At 30.5% G+C, this 24029-nt stretch overlaps 1 protein-coding gene across 22 annotated transcripts in view; it reads right to left on the reverse strand.

Annotated features, from left to right (window-relative positions):
• LOC139491113 (plasma membrane calcium-transporting ATPase 2-like) overlaps positions 1-24029 on the reverse strand; it is a 113217-nt gene that overhangs the window by 14854 nt on the left and 74334 nt on the right. For 9 of the 22 annotated variants that reach the window (XM_071278576.1, XM_071278488.1, XM_071278507.1 and 6 more), the window contains 16 exons: positions 23651-23686; positions 20213-20242; positions 18261-18446; positions 17577-17791; positions 16924-17059; positions 15794-15900; positions 15280-15515; positions 14348-14490; positions 13791-13915; positions 13131-13310; positions 12453-12647; positions 11663-11854; positions 10770-10983; positions 10021-10232; positions 9333-9440; positions 8625-8798 (listed from right to left, as the gene is read on the reverse strand). In XM_071278576.1, the coding sequence (XP_071134677.1) occupies positions 8625-8798; positions 9333-9440; positions 10021-10232; positions 10770-10983; positions 11663-11854; positions 12453-12647; positions 13131-13310; positions 13791-13915; positions 14348-14490; positions 15280-15515; positions 15794-15900; positions 16924-17059; positions 17577-17791; positions 18261-18446; positions 20213-20242; positions 23651-23686 (2489 nt within the window). Of the gene's footprint in view, positions 1-1945; positions 5581-8624; positions 8799-9332; positions 9441-10020; positions 10233-10769; positions 10984-11662; positions 11855-12452; positions 12648-13130; positions 13311-13790; positions 13916-14347; positions 14491-15279; positions 15516-15793; positions 15901-16923; positions 17060-17576; positions 17792-18260; positions 18447-20212; positions 20243-23650; positions 23687-24029 lie in introns of those variants that run through there. The other 13 variants (XM_071278591.1, XM_071278601.1, XM_071278631.1 and 10 more) reach the window with 3 other exon arrangements.

Raw genomic sequence — 24029 nt, forward strand, 5'->3', positions numbered from 1 at the left:
GATTTCTTAACAGATTCTTGAACTCTTAAAATAATAACATACCTGATAATTTAATATGCCATAAAATAAGATACATCAGACACTAGTACTTTTGACCTTAAACTATTTTGTTAAAGCAAATATATTGACCAATATTGTTGTAGCCTCCAAAAAAATGCACATTGAAATGCCTTAAAGTCTGACATATCGTTAATTTTATATTGAACGTATTTGAAATCAAGGTCTCATAAGTGCTTAGCATCAGTAATGATAACTGAAAATGCGATCAAAATCAGATGTACCCATTCAGAAGGTACTGGAAGGTTTTTGTTTAAATACGTTCAGTGGTTTTGGAGAAGATTTTATTTTAAAAGTCTAAGATGGTAATAGCATGATGAACCAGGTACTTCCTTTACGCCATATAGTTGACCTATAACTTAGATAAACTGAGAATATGAAGTAATCGTAGAAATTTAACCTTGAACAACAACCAAATGAGGTAAACGTTACAACAAACGTGTATTCTTTATATTAATTCCATTGCAATTATAAAGTTGACCTTTAACTTTAAATTCAGAGAAACTGATCCAAACCATAGGCAGATCCAGGGACCCCCCTTTCGTGGGAAAAATTTGTTTGATTATATAGGGAATCACTGAAGCATGACTCGAGAGGGCTACCCCTTAGGTCAGTCAGCGCCCCCCCCCCCTTTTATGAAAAGTTCTGGATCTGCCACTGCAAACATTTATACTGAGGAATGAATAATGAAGGATAAAATAACAGGGATTGTTCAATGTTTATTCAAAGGGGCATTTTCAAGTTTAGGTTGCTGAAGGTTGAATAATGTTGAAAATATGGCACTTAGAAACTAATATTTGACACAATTAAGTCTATCAAATGTTTCCAAGACCTTGACCTATTTACCTCAAATTAATTAGAGGTATTCTTCAACACATGGGGTACTGATTTCTATCAGACCAACTCAGTTTAATATCTTGAAACAATTTGTTTGGGATCTTTAAACTTAAAAGCAACTGACAGGAATTTTAGTTTAGAAAGCTGAAATGCACACCCTGAAAACCAATAATTGTTTTTTTTAAAACTGAAACGCTGAAATGACCAGACACTTACAAGGACAATGGTATTTAACATTGATTACCTACAATAATCAGTCATCTGTCTGTCAATAGTTCGTCTGTTCAAGTGCTTTTTATTTTGCTCATTGGTAATTCATGTATCCATATGTGTTGTTTTTTTCAAAGAGAATTATTTTATATAAGGAGGTTCAATTACTGCTGAAATATTATGATAATACTTTCTCTTCATTTCACCACAAGATTTTATATTATTATCAGGAAATCCTGTTCAATGATTTTTCAAGACAGGAGAATTCCATATCTTCACATATATATACCATTGCTTTTCTTTCAAAATTAAATCCTGATTTCTTCCTCTGAAAATATTTTGTAATATATATAACAAATACTTGATGATAACAATTATTAAAATTAATATTAAAAAAAAAGGAATATTAATTAATAATCTGTAATTAAAACATGCATTGAAATAAAATAAAAAATAAAGTGTGAAAAGCATGCAGAACACAAAAACATGCAAAATATCACATTACTGTGCTGCGGTTGTATTGTGAGTTTTATTAAAAATATAAAACATTAAAAGGATTTTGACTGGCCAGAAATTTGTGTAGAATCCATGCTTTTGTGCACAACTGACAAATACAATGAATCAATGTATACTGACAGGTCCTTGTGAGATGATCTGAACATTATATACACAAACAGTCAGAAAAATTGTTTTCTTATTTACATTTTGTTGTTGAGTAAATAAGTGATTTTTTTTAGGAAAAGATGTCACGAAAATCCATTTGTCCCCAATTTTTGCTGTGTTTCTCCTTGTACAATTTTTGTCTGTATCTCAAACATCTTTCATAATAAAAACAATAAAATATTCTTTATTCTTTATTTTCTATTAAAAAAACCCATTAACAAAGGGACAGCACTCCCATCTACTCGATACATAAAGAGTCTTGGTGTATTGCTAAACATATAGTTTGACCTAAAATGTTAATTGCTGGAAGAGAAATATACATTAAAACCAATTTCTTCTAGCCAGAAATCTACATACACACATTACACATAATTTATACAGTGTTTTATTACCTGTACATAAAATTACATTATTACCTAAAATACTTTATACACCTTTATTTAAATTAAAAAAAATAAAAATGTTTTGGAAATAATTGTAATACATAATCTGGTAGATTAAGGAAAAATTTGTACATCAATTTTGTTCACAACAACGCCTACATAGATCTTTGACAAACAATTTGATGCCATTGCTAAAGAAAAGTTTATTTTGGGAATCCCTTACACGTTTAGTCAGCATAATAAATAACACTAAAATATAATAGTATTTTGAAGCCTATCAACAGTTATTTACAAAGTATAAATTCTATTCTTCCTGAGAACAATTCTTATAGTTTTGTCTACTTTGGAACTTCATTTACTTTTAATGCCAATTTGAAAATTTCATTTATGCCCCATCTAAATCCATGTTCAAAAATTTAATCACCAGAAAAAGAAACTGCTGTCTTCATTTAAGGAATGTATATTATTGATTTTTGAGCTGTTTCATCCTGAGATAATTTAAAAGTTCCAAAGAGATGCATATGTAGATTTTCTTCTGAACATTGCACACCATTGGAAAAACAGACTCCTTCCGCAGTGTGGGAGTTGTCTCTCTTTAATTTTAATATTGGTTTTTCGGCTGGCTACCATATAACCATTAAATATCATACTTTTACTTTGATTAACTTGCAGAGGTATAGAAATATATCACTAATACATTACAAGTTGTATATTTGATCTATAAATATTTACAAAGGACTTTGTGTGTGTTTATGTTTGTTTGTGACCACTATCGTACATACTGACTAAACAACTTGATATTGGGAACATAAAGAAGTTTTACAACATATTTCCATGGGTGAGGGTAACAACATATTTGAATGTCAGCCCATCAATTTCAAAATATGATATCAAAGACTATTACATAATGACGAAATCAACATTTTTTTTTCTTTCTTTTTCAAAAAAAATAATTTAAGCAGTTATAATACAGATTTCAACATATGGTCCCAATATCGAAAGTTCTCTTAGTTTTGACATATACATTCATACAATATTCCTTCCAACCAAGTACTACTCACGGAAGGTCATAAGATATTTCTTTTATTATGACAAAACTTTCATCACATGTATCCATGGCAAACATTACATATATGTTAATAATATTGAGAATAAATACATTACTATACAGGAATGACAGAAGCTTTCAATGATTGTTATTTATTTTGATATATCTTATTCTCATGTATATGTGCATGAAGTATTTTATTTAAAAAAAATAGAACCATCCCTGAATCCTGTTGATAACTTGATTCAGTAAATAGTAATGAAAATTTATCATTTTAAAAGTAGTGAATTTATTGCAAGACAATTTTCAATCCTTTTGCTGTAATGGAGAGCAGACCAGACATTCAGTGCCCCACCCTTTATGTATATTTTGAATATTATCAAAATCATACGCTTTCATATATTGTGTGACAAAAAATAGAACTTTAGCTTTATATACATTATTTTATGGAGAGTGAAAATAGATGATACAACTACAATTGTGGATTGTGGTTTTAATTGCATCTTTATAAAAATACTAAATATTTCAGATACTTGAGATATAATCACCAACCTTTATATATATATTCAACCTATATTTTGACCCTTATTGTATATTTTGAAACTCTAAAAAGTTACCTATAACCGGTGGCTCATTCCTACAATCTTTTCCATAATTGATATTTCATCAAAAAGCTTGATTATAAAAAAATTAATTGCCTTATTCTCTTTTATTGAATCTGGCCTTGTCCCCCTACCAATGTTTCATATGGGTTAGTAAAAATGATTTAAGATGTAAAAAGATATGTTTTTGTCTCTTTTTTATGCTTTCAATCCTTTGTATGAAATCTGACTGATACCAAAAGAGAATAATATTGCACTTGTCTCCCTTTTGCATTGAAACTGTAAGGAAATTCAGCAATTTTGAACTTCTTATCAATAAACATGGACCAGAGGTTGACTTCAATGACACATCAGAAGTATCTGAAAACCTTGAAATATCTTTTGTTTTTACCTTATCCAATCATATTTTAACACTGTTTTTACCTTATCCAATCATATTTCAACACTATCTAATCATTTTACATTGTCACCTTTTAATAAAAATATCATTTCTCATTTACGTTAAAAAACATAAGATATATGTCAAAATACTTGGACTTTAAAAGACGGTTAAAAAGGGTAAAAAAGAAAAAACCCAAAAGAATGATGATACATGCATGATTGAATACAAAACTTCTAAAATTTATACAATTTAAAAATATTGGTGGTATATAAATTAAATGATTCATGATACGATGCAGAAAATAATTAAAATATATCTGCCAACGGTGAAATGATGTGCCATGATAATTTCATTCTGCTGAAACAAAAACAAAAACTGCATAAAATTATTTCAAGCATACAAGTAGTCTACAACTTAGAAAAACGGGGGCAAAACCAAAATATGAGTTAATCACAAACACACAAATGAAGGTATTAAAGTAGGCAAGTACAGACACACACACGCACACACTTGTGTCATGTCATGAAATATATGAGGTTATTTTAAGCCCTGGAAAAATTAAGACATGTTTGAACATTGAATTAATCAGTTACTTTGAATACCACCCCCTTAAAAAGCAGAAATACTGGAAAGTATTAAAGTCAAAAGATTATCTAAAAACTTTATTACATGTAAATAATTTTTTTCCCCGTATGCACAGAATACTTTTCAATTTTTCCAGGACTTTTAGTGATATAATACAATAAAGTGGCACTAGATATGTAAAATATTCTCTAATTCATGCCACTACCTTTAGCTACCATTTCTCTTCATTCTTTTCACTTATTTTAAAGTTTATGGCAAAAGTTTTAGATGGAATGAAAAGCTAAACTACTTGCTTATCAAAAATTACCCTAATGCTAAAGTAAAAAAAAATCTTAAAATTTTCACTTTCAGCTAACACTAGATCGCGTTACATAAAAACTTGATTATTGTTAAAAATCTACATTTAGGACTCCTACCATTTAGAGCAATTTATTTCAAATCTTTCTTAAATTCTAACTCTTCAAATAGATCGTTTTCTCAATGAGCTTTCTATATTTGGCACATAATAAAAAGTATAAAAAGATATCAGTAAAATGGTCCAGTGCCATAATATTGCAAAGAAAATGTTACACTGTTATTATGACAAAAGTTACAAAATTGCTGACAGTTAATACAACATAATTCCAGATGCCGTTATCTTCAATTATTAAACTGAGTTTCGGCAGTAGCCCCTTCATCAACTGAGGGAGAGGACATAGGTTTGGATTTACGAATCTTTGGGTTTTGTAAGGAGTGGTAACTGTGTACTGAAGACATACTATTACTGTCAAATCGTGCATCTAAGCCCATGCGGAAAGCATTAACAACACGTATCTGTAAATAAAGAAAACATAAAAAAACATGACTAAGAGTATATAGGAACAACATCTAGAGAGAATAATATAGTAGTATGAATGATAAAAGTCAAGACAGAAAACAATCACAAATTAGGAAAACTTTGAAAAAAAAGTCCAGCATTTAAATGTCATGACAAAAAAACTATTATATGGATGTAACCCTCTTCTCAAATTTATCTTAGCTCTCATAACAGCTGTTTTCTTACACTAGCGAAAAGATTTTTTTCGACAGACAAATATGGAACCTAAGATTGACAACTTTACAATACAGCTATTATGAATCTTTGACAATCATATGTGCACATGTGGCTAATTTTCTGATGACATAGTTTGAAAACAAAAAATTACATAGGAATGAATGATAAATAACCAATTTAGTGTAGAGTAAATTGTATCGTGTTCACATGAAATCAATTTAGTTTTTCTTCCAAGAATTGTTCAATCTTGACTGTTACCTAGTCTACAGAATTGTAACTGAAACATTGGGGTTTAGGGAAATGATATACAGCTGTAGGCTCTACTTTGTAGTTGCCAATCTAGGGTATTATATGGATCTGTTTTTGATGATTTTACAAAACAATAGGTAGACACCCTACCTTACAATCTTACATGAAAATAAAATTTGTAAAAAAAATCACTTTTCATAAGGTTAAAATTGACAATGTTATTTTTTTTAAAAGTTTGACAGGTAAATACACCAATTGATATTTTTTTTATTTTTTTTTTTATCCTATAAAATATTGGTGATCAATATCAATCCTCTGAAACTTCAGATCCTTAATAGAAAATCAATGACTACAAAGTTACAGACCAACTACAAAAGGGATGGCAGCTAATGCCGGCAAGAGTTGGCAGAAAGCCAAAAAAACACTTAAAATATCAACACAAGGTTCAGCAGAACATCTATAAACAATTACAATACAAAAGTTCAGAAGCATTGTGGTGTGAGAATTCACAAGCTTTTAAACATTGAGAATATAACAATTAAGCATAAAGATCTTTTCAGTTATTTTCTTAAAAATATGGACACAACAAAACAACAAATGGTTTAGGACAAAAAACATCTATACAATACCAACATGTTTGCTGGGAAATTTAAACAACAGAGAATTATCACATTCTTGATCACAGCGCATGGAGCATGCACTTAATTTGAAAACTTCAAATTCTGTGTATTCCTAAACCTTTGTAAATTCAACCACTGACAAAGAAACAATAGAGAGTAGTCATTTTCAAAAACTTCAGTTAAATGTTTAAAATTTTTTTTAATTTTTTTTACAATTACAAAAAACTAAAAGATTTTTTTTTTGAAAAATGAAATGTTCTTTCAATAATGTCAATGTATACATGCACTCTAATGAAAAGTAAAAATGTCAATCTGATGGTTAACATAAGGAATGTGTATAAATATTATGGATACATTTCAAATATCTTTCACAGAATTTGAGAACACCTAAAGCGTTGAGTGAAATAAAAAGGACACTGTGCTGACATCAATATTGCACTGTTTACTTAGATAGAGGTTTCAGTCACACCTTTCTGGTCTAACTGACTTACAATCTTAGGGGGAGATTCTTTATGGGCTGGATTAATAGGGGCCAAAACAGGAGATGGTTGTTTACTAACTAATGGTACATTTTCAAATGATTGACTTTTAGCTTTAAAAGTCCGTTCTGCAAAAGTATGAGGAGAACGATAATGAGTGGCATCTGTCATAGTGATACGAAGTCTTTGATGGTGATTAGACAGATCTTCACTAATGGGACGCGGCCCAGGGTGACTGCGCGAACTACGTAAACTGTGCAAACTGTGAAAACTGTGTATACTACGTTTTTCTTCAAGATCTTCCAGTGTGCTCTTAAACGCTCGAACAACTCGCAGCTGTCAATAAAAAAAGTTGTGTGTTCAACATATGATTTAATGTTGCCAAGACAACACACCAAAATGAAAAAGGGTTGATAATCTGATGACCGCAGCTACAGTAAAAGAAAATAAACAAAGAAAGAAAGGGGAATAACTCAAACTAAAACACTAGTCTACACTAAAAAATGTTGGATAACCAAAGATTAGCTAGATAGAAAGTAAGAAAGCCATCAAAATCAAATACCAAGACCAAGAAACATAATCAGTAAAAAAATGTTTCAAGCTTAATTAAATAAACAAACATCATAAAAATCTATATAATAATTCACCAGGATTGAAATATGTAATAATTTTTCTGTGTTCCAAAATAAAATCTGAGTGACAATTTTATTTGATAAATTTAACTTTTTGGTGCTTAGCTTATCTAAAATTTACTATTTCCCTAATACTTCCTTTTACAATTAAAGAATCTGTGTTAAAAAAGTATAATATAAATAAAATATTTGTATATCAATTTTTAATTCATTGATTCATTTTACTATTCTTAATTTCAAAACTTTTAAAGTCATATTTTTATAAAAGGGAGAAGTTAAAGGAATAAAAGAAACTTTCTAACCAAATAGTTGCCAATTCTCAATCCTGGTGTTACTGTTAATTCGTTCAATAATGCGATTAAATTCTTATCATTTCTAATTCATTCATTTTAATTCAACCCTACAGTACACTAATGCAGGCATTTAAATACAACATATGTCTATCAAACAAGACAGGACTATGAATATTGATTCTATAAATATACATGCCACATGTATCGACACATCTTTTTTTGTTGTTATCTAAATCAATGTATTGCAGCCTTGATAACATGACTCAAAATGCAATGATTTTGTACAATGTATCCAGTCACATTGTTACAAGTCAACAATGCAAAGATATTTTAATTGAGATGAAATGGCCTCATGAACTATTAAATAGTGAAACAATTTGTTTTCACATTTAAAATTATATCTTTTTATTGTAAATTGTTTAAAACTTCCCCTACACATGAGATTTTAATAATTATCTTACGTAAGTAACTGTACAACATAACACGAGATTGATTTTCCATTTATTTATGTGGCATATACTTGACCGTAGACAGATAAAATGACCTCCTACCTGTTGCTGGAGTCTGGTAAGGCCTCTGACCCATAGGATCTGGCCACGCCTTCCTCCTACATCTTCCTCTTCCATCATAATGTCATGATCGACTTCTTCATCTTCTTCGTGTCTGCCACGTAGGCGACGGCAAACATTTTTAGGTATTGTACTTGTTGGAACAGTTGTAACAAGCTGTAAAATATATCAAACATTTTTCAACATAAAACATATATATATATATTGATGTTTTTTTGTCATATTTTTTTGTCATAAAAGAAAATAAATCATTCCCATGTTATCACTTCCTTCTTTTTTGTAATATACATAATGACGAGTGAGTTGACAATAGTCGGAACTTTAAATCAAGAAATGTTTATTCATGTGCTTCAATAAGTGGGTGTAAGCCAGTGATAGAGACAGTTTCCTCTACTTAATTCCGAAATAACACAAATCCACAGGATTCTGTCTCTCATTTTGATGTGCTAACTTAATCAAGTTCTCATTTGTTTAAAACATATGAGCATTAATATTATGACTGCAATACCCAGTTATAACAGTATTGTTCTAAAACTTAAAATATAATGTACAGCAGTTTATTATTAGTTTTTTTTTTACTAGAATCAAATACTGAATACTTCAACAATTTGTTAGCCTCAAAGTATGCACCACCTTTATAATCAGTTAAACACCAACCAATCAATCAATCTTATCGGTTAAGATACTTACCTGTCCCCATATCAGATCCCCTATTCCTAAAAATATACACCAAAACCACTGCTCTAGTGTTAATCCTTTGGTGTAAAACACAGAACCTCCAACTTGTACTAGTACTATCTGAAATTATATGGCATATCCCTTATGAATTAAAACTCATTACAGTACATATATGTGTTTTGCAAATAAACAGTGGATTGAGTATAAAACATATTGACCAATTTTGATGGTAAAATAAAACATTTAGTGCCAAAGGGCAGTTCTGATTACCAGCTCGTTTGTTGTTTAGTATTCAGAGGCAAATATTTCATATAGATCATAATATATATTTGTCAATTAGATCTGAAATATGGTTAAATTGTAAAATTCGATGTAATATTATTCAATATCTTGATTAAAATTTAATTTGTATGCATTCTGTTTGCATCAGCTTTCATAGCAATTGTCTTGTTAGTCTTTTGGCATACAAATATAGAGATGTGACCTGAGCTTCCAATGTTCCTATCAAACTATAGGCTATTTCAGAAAAAAATAAGCGCATCTACTCCTAACCAAATTTAAAAAAGTCTTTTTTTACTTTAAAAAATATTACCATTCCCCTTCAGCAGAACAGTCATGATTTTCAGTACTCTAAAACCTCCTTATAACCCGTACTTAAACAGCACTCAGCTACATTTGTAATATATAATTATAACTTTACCTGAGCTATAAAGGTTCCTATCCAGATAACTATAAATACTGGATTCCTCTGTAATCCCTCCAGAATATTACGCTGCCCATGGATTTTTCTAGCATTGACCTCATTACAAAGAGTCATCATAACAAATGTATTAAATATAATAGTAAAGTGCTGAGTTGGTGGAGAATGAATATCTCCTCCTATTCCACTATCAATGTCAAAAAACTGAGGACCTGTAAATAAAATATAGACAAATACAACATTTTACAAAATCTTGACAATACAAATATATCTATTTTGTATGTCTATAAAAACACTTATGTAAAGATTCAAACTGAATATGTAGACAAACTGTCTGTATTCTTATTTCCAAATAGACAAAGTAAACATGTTATTTCTTTGATTTATTGATTGACAGGTCTCTGTCAAAGGTCATAGTTCATTGCTGAATTGAAACTAACAACTGTAACAATTGGCCACTACACACTTACATTAAGTTAAAAAGATTCATAAATTGTTCAGAATAAGCCTTATAATATCATTTTTCTTTTTTGTGATTTTGTGCATTTGATATTATCTTGACAAGAACTAGCACTTAATTTCAAAACTAGCTACATGAAATGATTAGATATAGTCACAATACTAAAGCTAAGGACAAGATGGCATTTTGTATCTCAATATTTATAATTTAGATCATTCAATTTTTTTGTAATAGACTTGGCAACAGTGCTTTTTACGAAGCATTACTAACTGCTCTATAAAAGACTTACCCAAGAAAAGTAAACAAAATATAACAGTTAGCTGATAGATGGCATGACCAATAATATTTTTTGTCATGGTTCTAGAAATGAGAGCTTTCGTTCTGCCATAAGGTTTACGTTCTAACAACTCCTCACTAGGAAGCTCTGTAGCAAGAGCTAATGAAGCCAGAGTGTCCATAATCAAGTTCACCCACAACATCTGAATAGCTCGGAGAGGACTGTCCTGTAACAAGAATCATATAAAACAATTAAAATGCTATATCAACACCATTAACTGTGGATTGATTTATATTTTGTGGGTGCCAATTTTTCATGGGTTTAGGAAAACTGTGGATATATTTAATCATGTTGTTTTGGCAGTCTACATACATTCCCTTAGAAAATATTCAATTAATTGAACATATGAATTTGTGGTTCCCCTGTACCCATGAAAATTGTAATCCAATGAGTTTTGATGAATCCACAGTAGACTCTATTTAAATGTATATAACATGACCTAATGAACTTTTCATGTTTGTTGAAATAGACAGTCCAAGCATGATCTGATATATTTTTTTTATGCAAATGTCCCTTATACTGAACAGTTTATCAAGTTTGTTTTATTTCCAAGTAAAAAAAAAACATCCAGTAAGGAAAAAAAAGCCAAATATTTGACTTCAATGCAAATATTAATGGTAGACACAATTTTGGAGTTTTTCTGAAAATAAATGTAGAAATGACAGACAGAAAAGGAGTGTTGGAAAGAGTTCATATTTTAAAGTGAAAGACTGTTCAAATTTACAGATAAATAAAAAGATTGCTACTTTATATCAAACAATTTGAACCCAATCAAAATTCCCACTAAAAACAATCAAGGTCTGCAAACTGTCTAATAATTTAACTCTTAACGTATTACAACTCACATCAATAATACAGGCTCCAAGGAAAGCTACAAGTACAGCAACAACATTGACTGTCAACTGGAACTGTAAAAACTTAGCAATACTATCATAAACATTTCTACCCCACATCACAGCCTTAACAATACTGGTAAAGTTGTCATCCGTTAAAATAATGTCTGAGGCTTCTTTGGCTACATCTGTTCCTGATATACCCTATACAATAAAGAACAAACATAACTCATCAAACATTTTAATACCTATAAATATATATCATATAAAGTAAAGAAAATGGGTGAGTCTTTAAAGGAAGATGAGTGTAACTTGACAACTCCATATAATATAAATAGAAATGGCTTCAATAGATGTTTAGATATGGGAAACATTAATGATCATTAGGAGACAGAATTAAAATAACAGATGCACAACTCTGTGTCCTGTAAAATATCTGATTTGAAGGAGTTGCATTTAAAAAAACTGTAACACAGGTAAGTGCCACCACATATGTGAGGTTATAGATTTTCAGTCTGGCACCACAATAACATTATATATCTCCATGCGTATATGTCTCACATGCATTTCTCATTTTTTTTTAATGGAGATTAGACAATTGGTTTTCCTATTTGACATTTTGGGATCCCTTGGCCTTATACTTTGCTGATCGGTGGTAGCCAAGAGTGTGTTAAAGGCAATACTTTGACCTAAAATTATTAACTTTTTATACATTGTGCCTTGGTAGGAAAGTTGTCTCATTAGCACTCATACCACATCTTCTTTTAACAATGAAGCATCTTAACTTAACAGGTGAACATACCATTGCAAATCCGACATCAGCCTTTTTGAGAGCAGGTCCATCATTGGTTCCATCTCCAGTAACTGCTACCACTTCTCTAGCAGTGCTCATCTTACTGTCTATAATACCTTTTACTAGTACATATTTATCCTGTGGTGATGATCGGGCCAGTACACGTAATTTAGGCCAAACTTTGTCAAATAATTCCTGTGAAACCTGAAAACAACAATACTAAGAATGTATCAAGGTTTACATATACTCTCCAGAAACAGAAAAAAATCAGAAATTGAAAAGTATCATCTAATTATTGTTGTGTATATATTTATAAGCTAGTTTCAGTATTTGAAATCAGTGTCATTATAAGCCAAGCAAATTGAAAAAAAAGATAATAAAAGGATTTCAAAACATCAACATGTTTCAGTATTTACCATAGCTTGTAAAGACTTCACCATTTTATAGGGAAACAATTTTCCGGATGGTTATTTCCCTTGCAGATATTTCATGCATATTATGGACAATAACAAGGTATTGTCTTTTTAATGTACACTGTCTTGTACTATCTGGACTTATCTAGGCCAATTTTCAACAATCTATTAAAACAACATGATTTGCGCATTTTTCAAAATACTGTATTTTTTAAAATTTTAAACTGAGATTCTGTAAATAATCAAATAATGGTGTCTAATCATAATGTAATACCTCGCCGTCTTCATCTAAGATACGTTTATTAAATTCTTTGCCATCAATGACAAGAAAATCTTCATTAGGATCAAGGATTCCACATTTAGTGGCGATAGATCTTGCTGTATTCACATTGTCACCAGTTACCATTCTTACACAGATACCTGCTCTCTGACATTTCTTGATAGCATTGGGTACCTATAACAAATCAGATATAAAAATTTATACATCTACAAATAAAAGGCTCTGCTAGAGCGTAGCTTGATACGACCACATAGGACCAACCCTGAACAGCTGATGCAAGTATGGACTCACCATTTAAGCATGATACACTCTTAATTTGGATTGGGATAAAAAAAAAATTAGGTTTTTGACACAGAATAAATGTGGTCTAAAACTTAATAGTTTGAAATTGGATATTTACCTATTATGGTACTATATCCTAGTTATAAATACATAGTTAGATTCAGCATATCAAAGATTCCAATGCATTCAATTATTAATATAATCAAACAAAGTTTAGTTTTGAAACCTTTGGACCTCAGAGTGGATCAGTTTAATAATATCTAGATACATGGTTATATTCAGCATATCAACTACCCGTATATCAAATTTTTAATTTGAACCTTTACTTTCAAATTAACATATTTTTAGCATGAAATCCATTAAAATACAAACCTCCGGTCTTACTGGATCTTCAATACCAACAACCAGTAAACATGTCAGACCCTTTACTATGTCACCTTCCTCCTCCCAGTCAGGTTCCTCGGAGAATGTTACATCATTGACACCGTCACTTTCACCTATAATACAGAAATATAGCTTAGTATAGATTTTGACAATTTTAGCTAGTGTAATAGGCAGTATACAAAATTTACTTTGTACCTCAAGATTCCAGTCTTGCCTTTTTCAGAAAACTCATAAAATTATTGAAATTACAGAAGAGAAAATGTTCTCCTATTTCTTTAATTGATCATTAAGTCCAGCAAGAGACAATTTGGTTATGAAGTAGCTATATGGGAAGGGTTTTCTTCAACCATAATGCATACAAGTTTTTTAAAAAATTTGTTCAAGACTTGTCCCAATTGTCATTTATTGTCATTTAGAATGTCATTGTTCAATGATGGATGGAAGACAGTTGATTAAAGTTAGGTACATCTTGTATTAGTTCATTATGTTAAATGAGCATAACACTAGCTTTAATAAATTATAAGCTGTACTATCTGAATCTTTACCTTTAACAAAATCTTTGTAAGCCAAACAGATTGTTCGAAGTCCATCACTTGCCATTGGTTCTATGACTGTTTTCACTATTTTATCCTGATCCTCTGGGGAGAATGGTAAAACTTGGCCCTTACAATCTAAGATATGGGTACATCTAAAATAAAGAAAGAAGAATAATGATGCGGGTATAAGATTTTTCAGAAAAAAATTAAACTTTTTTTTTTTACAAATTTTATTAATTATCTTTAGTAGTTGTTACTTTGTCATATGGTACACAAATCAATCTTGTTGGCCCCAGGCGACTTTTAAAATGTAAATTATCTTTGAAAAAGCTTCAAGTTATCTCCCTTTGATGCAAAAATGCCATTTTTTTGGCATTAAAATTGAAATATCTTTTTTGACCTATATGTTTTATTGTTGTTTTCGAATAAGCTGTACACAAACTAAATAATTGTACAATTTAAGCGATTTCGTTAATTTAGTTCTTTTTTTATTTCGATATTACCGCTATTTCTCCTATTAGTTCAACAGAAAAAAAGGACATTAACAAAAATGTATGCTTCTTTCGAAGGCAGATTGTCAGCATAAATGAACGGTGATCCCATTTTTTTATTTCATTTTTTCTATTAGGTATAAGATAAAGTTAATTTATAGAAAAATATAGCAAAATCCTATATTAAATAAAAATTTTGATTTAGACCCGCGAGCCCCCTTAAAAGTACAACTTTGTGATATGCATCGAGGTCTGTTTAACGAAGTGTTTAATACAACTTTGTGATATGCATCAAGGTCTATTTAACAAAGTGTTTAGAACAACTTTGTGATATCCAATTTATTTTTTAAATCTTACAAGAGTGATGGCATTACCTCCCCTGTAACTGAATCATATGCTCTTATTCACACATTGAAATTTAAAACTTGAGCATAAATCAATTTTACTTACTTTTTTAAAACAATTTCTGAAGCTCCCTTTGTGAAAAGCCTGTAGCCCTTGTTGGTAGGAATGACTGTACTCATAGACTTCCTTACCGAGTTAAAGGTGTATACTTTGGTTAAACGTTCTTCAGTCACTTCTTGTCTTACAGATTCATAGCTCTGTTTCATATCCAGAACAAATCCTAACAGGGCACACTCTGTTTTATTTCCTAGCTGTGCAGGAAGACCCCCGTCATCTGATAACTAAAATCAGAAACAAATAAACAGTTCGAAACAACTTTTATTGAAAAATTAATTAAAGTCCTCAATAAATTTAACATCTGTCATCAATGATCTATGTTTTGTGCATAACAAGGGTAAAACTTCAAAGGAAAAAATCACTTTATTAAGTCATTGTGAAAATTGTTCTGAACATCAATAGTTATTTCCATTCTCTATATTGAGAACAGGAAATAACTTCTCCATGGTCCTAGTACTGACTCAGTTAGAAGTATAAAAGACAACTATAGGGGTACCATTACCTTTATTCTGGAGGTATAACCACTGTTGATAGCTATGCCCCACACTATCAACTCTCTAAAATTAGCAGCTAAAGTTTCAAAGTTAGGAACCTGTTTGTAATGAACTCCTGAAAAAAAGAAGATTAATTTAAAATCAATTTACACATTTAAAGTCAATTAACGATATTTATTTTCAAATTGCAATGTTTTCTAACTCATATTACATTGCGTGTGTCATATAAATTCAGTGAAACACCAACGAAAAAAAAAAGGTTTAATGTTGGGATTCATTTTTTAAGACTTGTGGCTTGTATAAAATTATTAGCCTGTAAATTGTATGGCTTTTTATCTAGTGTTGTTACTTTAACCTTATTCTAGCATTCAAACAAAATACATACTGTGCGCTTTTAATTACGTGAATTGTTGATAAACTATAAGAGATAAACAGATTTTATATTTTCCCAGAATTCAACACATCGGGCTAAAACGTCACAACCCACTCGAGAAGGTCATCAAAAAAATTACAAATACTTGATTTTCTCCGTCATTAGAAGGAATATAAATTTAAAACTTTGCAAATGAGTTTTTTTATGTTAAGATGAACATAATTAGATGATAAGTAAACAAGAATGTGTCCCCAGTACACGAATGCCCCACTCGCACTATCATTTTCTATGTTCAGTGGACCGTGAAATTGGCATTAAAATTAAAAAGATCATATCATAGGGAACATGTATACTAAGTTTGAAGTCAATTGGACTTCAACTTCATCAAAAACTACCTTGACCAAAAACTTTAATCTGAAGCGGGACAGACGGACGGACGAACGGACGCACAGACCAGAAAACATAATGCCCCTCTACTATCGTAGGTGGGGCACAAAAATCGCGGAATTTCCCTTTAAGTTCCAGTTGTATACCGGAAAATCAGAAATTATTGTGAGGTTTTTGTATAGGTGCATAATATCACAGCCTGAGAATCGCAGTAATACAAACTCGCATTCTGAATTCTAATATATATACCTGTATGCAATTTTTTGCTGAAATCACAATGATAAATTTTGAATTTTGGGTGGTCATTAAAAAGTTGCAATCACAAAATGCTCCCAAAAATTTCTGAATTTACAAAATATCATACTACTATGCCCTTACCTCCAATATAACTCTGAACAACTGTCATTCTGTTGGTTGTTAATGTTCCAGTTTTATCAGAACAAATGGCTGTTGCATTTCCCATTGTTTCACAAGCATCTAAATGTCGCACCAAGTTATTGTCATCCATCATTTTCTATCAAAATAAAAACAACAGGCCTATTTAGTGATTACTTACAACTTAGTATTCAGTATTACTAAAAGCTGAATGGCTGAAGCTGTATAAGCTTTATAGGCAAATATTGAAAGGATATCAGGACAATAACATAGTATGTCAGATGAAGGTATCCTTTATGATATTTACACAAAAGTTAATTTATTATATGCTTCTAATAAGATAAATTCAACAACAAGATATGTCACTTTATCATTTAGCATTCAGTATACAAGCCTTTGGGAAATTTGTATTTTGTTGAACATTTTCATTGTTTACCTTTTATAACACGATCTTCACAAAAAAGAGTCCCCTACAAATCAATATTGATACGGTACAGTATCTGGAATAGCAGATTGGGTAGTCATGTAGCAGTAATGCTTGGTTTAAAAAGAATAAATCAACAAACAATTATTGAGAAATGTTGAGTGTATACTTATTCTCAATATTAGGTTTCATCTAAATATGCTTTTAACTATTTAATTGCAGATAAACTTACTCTAACAGAATAAGCTAGAGATAAAGTAACAGCTAATGGAAGACCCTCTGGTACTGCTACAACTAACACAGTCACACCAATGATGAAATGTTTGACAAAATGTTCAATGTAGTTGGCAGTTTTGTCACTTGTCCATTCATTCCCGTTGATGGCAAACTCCTTCACACAGAACTTGATAATGAGAATTAATACAGTAGCTACAGCAATGGCAGTTCCTGAAACAAAGAAAGATAATATAGTCTGTCTGAAATAAGGGAGGCAATTATAGGCACTCCAGTTTGAAATGAGGGGAGATAATTATAGCTACAAAAGGTTTGAAACAAAGGGAGATAATTATAGCAATGACCGTCTCAAACAAGTAAATCGCTCAATTTAGTGAATGTCTTTTGTTGTTGTACATCATACTTGTTTTTCCTCAATAGTTTTGTACATATATCAATCAGGCTGTTATTTTTTTGTTTGAATTGTTTTACCTATGTTTTTTCAGGGCCTTTTATAGATTGTTATGAAGTATGGGATTTTCTATTGTTGAAGGTTGCACAGTGGCCTATAGATGATTGCATTATCATACCACATCTTCTTTTTCTTATATTATGCAAGGTTATTTCTAACACCTTTAAAAATGTATGCTCTTAATAGATCATAAGTATAAACTAGATACTAGTATAGAATACATCTAATTACCTCCATATCCTATTTGGATGGCAAGTCTGGTAAGTTTAGCCTGTAGGACTGACTTCTCTTTCCTTGCTGATGCCTGTGGTGCAGGTTTCTTTGGCTCACCATTACCCACTTTGTTGTTAACAGCATTGGTATTGTTGGAATTATGGGAGTTTCCTGTTGGCACTTCTGGATTTATTGATCCAAGATCTATCAAAATAGAAACTAAGCATGAAGACAACAATATATCTTAATTTAACTGGATTTTTTTTTTAAGTGGAGCTAAATTAGGAAAAATATATTTTCTGAGTTGTTCGTAACCGGTATTCCTTTTTTCAATTGTTAATCTTTCAGTCTAAATAAAACAATACTATATATTTGGTCAGTGATTTGTTTTCTTTTGTATGTAAACAATATTTTTTTCTGCACTTTTGTGTAAACCAAAGATCATAAGACACACAGAAGTGCATTTAACTAAAATAAGTCAAAATAGACTGTTTTTATGCATAATTTTAAAATGTTGGGAGTTTGTAACATAATATATGAAACACACACATATATATGAAACAACTGCACACCTATAGATATGAAACAATCGCACACTTATATATGAAACAATTGCAGACGTAACTATATTCAACAATCAATTCAGGCATCTACAGCAATTCTAGATCGCCATGCAAAAACTTATGTTAGTACCTATAAAACCTAGTTACCTACAGGAAACAAATTTTTCAGCTTTGGCTCTTAAAAAAACTGGGCAGTCCCTAAACTTGTTCACCAAAGATAACTAAATATAATCCTCACAATAGCATTAACAGTCAAGGAAACTTGAATCACAAGAAACAAATATATAAGAACATGGCATGTAGATAGCCAGAACTAATCAAAATCCTGTCCTTTATAAACTAACTTATAAGCCCTTATTACAACTGTTTTAAATGAGTATGGATATCAAACTTAGATCCTCAATTGAAACAAAATCAAATGCACACATAGAAGTCTGCATACAACATCACGAATTCAAGAGTCACCAGGTTCTTTGATCTGTGATATTTCTCATGGTATTTTGTTACTTTGTCATGGTTGCATCTCAGTGACATCTACTGTATGTAGGGGATCATTCTGAATTCACTTACATGTAAATTGTGTTCACTATTGGAAACCATGCAGCGAATTTCACTTACAAATTGTAAAACCAACATAATAATAAAGTCACAAGCATAAGAAACAAATGCTCTGTTTAAAAACCTGCATGCAAAATCTCAACTGTTTGTCCATGCAAAACCATTCCGAAAACAATAGACTTTTTTTTAGTAGAAATGGAAATTTGATCTCTAAACATTTCAAATTTTCCCAAGTATTGAAATCAATATTGCTGAGTAAGCTTCCTGCTTCAGGTGACTTTTAATAGATTTACATCAATTCTTTCTATCTTAGCAATTCTGGTTTTTAATACCTGACATTCAAAAAATGTTTAAAATCTAATGAAGAACTTGCAGCAGAATTGATCATCAATCATAAGATTTAAGTTGCTTCCTGTTCTATACTTCCTGATATCAACGTGCAGTTATTCATGACCTTTACTTTAGGTCTTAGGTTAAGAAAACTGATACCAAGCATTAAACAATCTTTCAGAAACCTTCTATCCACATGCAGTTATTCATAACCTTTACTTTATTCTAAGACTAAGGTTAAGAAAACTGAAGCCAAGCTTGAAATGTTTTCCAAAATCTCATGAAGCCATTACAGTTTGAATACTTCCTTTTGTTTGAGTGCCTTTATTCATAACCTTTACTTTTTTCTTAGGTTAAGAAATCGAAAGCCAACACTATTCAGAAACACATGAAACTATTCAACAAGTTTGCATCAAGGACAACTTTCTGTATGCCTGACACAATGCTCTTTCAATGACATGACAAAGTAGTCAAAACGCATGCCAAACACATGCCGAAAAAATATATAAATACACATACCCACTTTAACGTCAGCGTCACTAGTAAGCACTAATAAAATAAAACATAAAATAAAAAAATTAATAATAAATAATTTGGTAAATTTATAAATATTTGAAATGAATATAGTACAGAGCTAGAAGATCTATTGTAAATTAAAGATAAATTAGAAAGAAAATGTAGAACATATCATATATGGAAATTGTATATTCATACAAAATTGCATGCTGAAGTAAATAAATAAGGATATATATACTCCCATTCTGAAAATAACTAGTAAATAGTTCTTGTTTCATAAAACTTGGATAGTTATATATTTGTTCTGTTTTACTGTAATTACTTGTTACATATCGCCTCTTTTTCTAAAGTGATTATCATTCTCTCCAAGAATAATCTTTATAGGAATATAGGTCACTTAAAATCAGATTACTTCATCATAAAAGTTAATGAAGTGTAAAATATAGGTCAGATTGACCTTCTTATTTGATAGATCCGCTTATCTTTCTAAGATACTAATTTAAACTGAGTATTATGACATTGGTCACTTTTATAAGAAATCAAAACATGGATGTAAACTTACTCAAAGCCTATGGGTATTAAAATACAGCACAGAGTCGGTTTAAAGAGCTCATGTTCATTGTTATTGTGTATATATGCAACATGACTTTAAATAAAGATTACTTTACTTTACTTTTTTAAAGTGAGATACTTAAAATAGCATATTACTCTAGAAAATACTTCCGTAACATATAATGGAAAATATAAAAAAAAAAACAACAACAAATAAACATCACTCTATCGTCACACTTTTGTTACACATGCTCCATAATTATGTGAAGATCACTTTGGGTAAACTTTGTCCCAAAAATTAATTAGAAGCCAATGTTTTTTTTATCAATTATCACTGAATGAAATATATTTGGGATTCAAACCTTATGTAAATAAAAATGTTCACAGAAGACGTAATATATATGCATGCATTGGTATTGTTTTTTCTATGGTCAGGTTGTTGTTTCTTTGACACATTCCCCATTTCCATTCTCAATTTTATTGGTTCAATTATTTCCTTAACATTATAAGAATCAGAAATTGATTTCAATGGACTTTAAAACATCTCTTTTTTAGTTCTATAATAAGTCATATCATAATAAGAAAATTTCTCATGACGTGTGATATATCTATAGAAGACCATGCAGTAGCTATAATAGCCAGCCACCAATAGCACAAGCACAGATAAGAAAGATGCATTAAAAGACTGAAAGATAAATTCATATTAAATAAACAGATAACTGGCATCAAATTCCAAACATTAAAATTCAAATTTCAACAAATATCAATAATTAATAAACTTTAAAGGCATAATTTCAGAAATCATTTTAATGTGAATCCTAATAAAATAAACCTGAAGGTTTTAAATTTTTTTTTTTTTTTTTGCCAATTTCCATAATGAAAGTTTTGCATCACAAATGCTGAATATTCATAAGTATTTGACTTGTTTAGAACATTTTTGAGATATTGAAGAAAACAATTTTGAAATACAGAAGTATCAAGTGTTATTTTCTTTCCTTAGGCGCAGTATTTGATTATCATCTTTATCCATTATAGAAAGAAATGTATATCATGAAAAATAATATATATATATGACAAAATAAATAAATCAAATAATAATATAATATGAACAGCTCAATATCTTGACATATACAAATAAGAATAATAGATTAGCAGTAACAGAAAAGCCAAACATTTACACACAGTGTATGATAGAAATGCAATAATAAAGAAGAGTATAGCTAGAAAAGACGGTTATGAAATGAGTATGATAGAAATGCAATAAACAACAAGCCACATTACACATATAAAATGTATATGAGAAAAGAGTAATAAATAAATAGCCAAATAACATGTATAAAATGTGTATGATAGAAAAGCGTTATAGAATAAGCCACATAACATGTACAAAAGGTGTAGTGACATTCACAGTAACATTCAAAGCACAAAGTCAAGGTGAACATCATTGCTTTATAATGATTGCTTGGAGGCCTGGTGGACCTATAATGATTGCTTGGAGGCCTGGTGGACTTAAGTAGGGACTGACATGTGACTCCTCCCACCACAGAGAATTAGTAATGGATAAACTCAAACAAGACACATATTAAATATCACATTATAATGATTTTTTACATCACAGAATATGTACATGAATAAATGAGTTATAAAACTAAAGAATCTAATGAGCTGTATCATTCACCTGGTATTAATGGCCTTATGATTTATTGATTAATGTTTGCTTAATGTTCAGTGGCAAATATTTCATAAATGTCCAAGACAATATTTATGCATCATCTTGACTATACTGGGATGTTCAATGCATTTAGCATGTTAATACTATCCCTAGGACCCAAATTTTCTATCTATGTTACTGAAAACTTGTATGGAATGGAACAACAAGATGCAGATGTTGTTGTGCACTAATTAAAATGAAAAGGATAATCAATCAGGATCCTGGATAAAAAAACTTTACTCAATACGCAGAGTATTTGTACTCAAAACACCAAATCAAGTACTTTGATTGGTTGATTTTTAAGTACTAGTTCGATAATCGTACTCAAAATTTTTATGACCACAAGGCCAGGAAGTTACTATCCAGCTGATCTTCAATTTGCTTCCATGGTACAGCTTATTATTATACAGAATCTGATCAAATATCAAATCATTCCTATGTGTAGCCATATCTTTTTGACAGTGAAGTTTTTACAGGTTATGACGACAGACAATGGATGTAAAAAGATGACTTAACTTACATTTTAGTGTTGTTACTTTAATGTTGTGCAGTGCCTGGAAGCATGCTTGTTATTATTTCGTGATAGTAAATGCAGTGAGGTAAATGTGGAAAGATATTATTAAAAAAAAGAAAAGTAAAATGAATATGAAAAGTGTTTATGTAAACTTTAGGTGTTAAATGTGAGACAATAACCACTCAAAGACTGTTAGAGATGGACACAGGTATATTTCCCCAACAAATGAAGGCAGATATGTAAGTAAAAAAAGACATGAGTTCCCACCTTTTTATCCATGTAAACTGTGATGACAATTGGTACTAAATATATTCTGATCCCATTGAATGTTTTATTAAAACATATTAAATCTTTCACCAAACAAAGCAATAGGGGAGGGAGGGTCAAGGTTGGAGGACATTAATGGCACTATGTCACCTTCACTTTTGTTGGTAAACATATCAACGCAACATAAGATCAACATATCTTATATCCTTAGAACTTTATGAACATACCAAACATAAAATCCAAAGGATAAAATTGTTTTCATTTTTGCCTAAAAAATTTGTATGATAATAATCACACTTGTAAAACATTATTTTCTGGTAAACAGTGATGTTTTCTGTATGTTGATCTTTATTTGTGAAACTATCTAAAATGTCTAGAAGGGAGGTAACTGACTTACATGGAACTGTTTGTCCGGCAGTGTTAGTCTGTGAACCTGTAAGCCAGAGTCGGGAAGGAAGCATAGTTATAAAAGTCAACAAATGTCCCAATATAAAGGATCGACACTTCAAAATCTACCTCACATTTTATTTTCACCTCTTAAACATAAATAATGTTTCTGGTGTTTTTTGTTGGTTTGTTTTTACATTAAATAAAGTATGCATTTCAATGAAATATTTCAAACTGTGAATAAATATAATAGTTCCATCAGATATAAAAAGTGAAGTACATTTTAAAAGTGCATATAATTTCATTCATATAACAGACTATTATCATATCAATACACTCTAAAGGATTGAATAAGTGCACAGGTGCATATTGTATGGTCTCACAACAGA

Source organism: Mytilus edulis, chromosome 1 (genome assembly GCF_963676685.1).
Source record: "Mytilus edulis chromosome 1, xbMytEdul2.2, whole genome shotgun sequence".
NCBI lineage: Eukaryota > Metazoa > Mollusca > Bivalvia > Mytilida > Mytilidae > Mytilus > Mytilus edulis.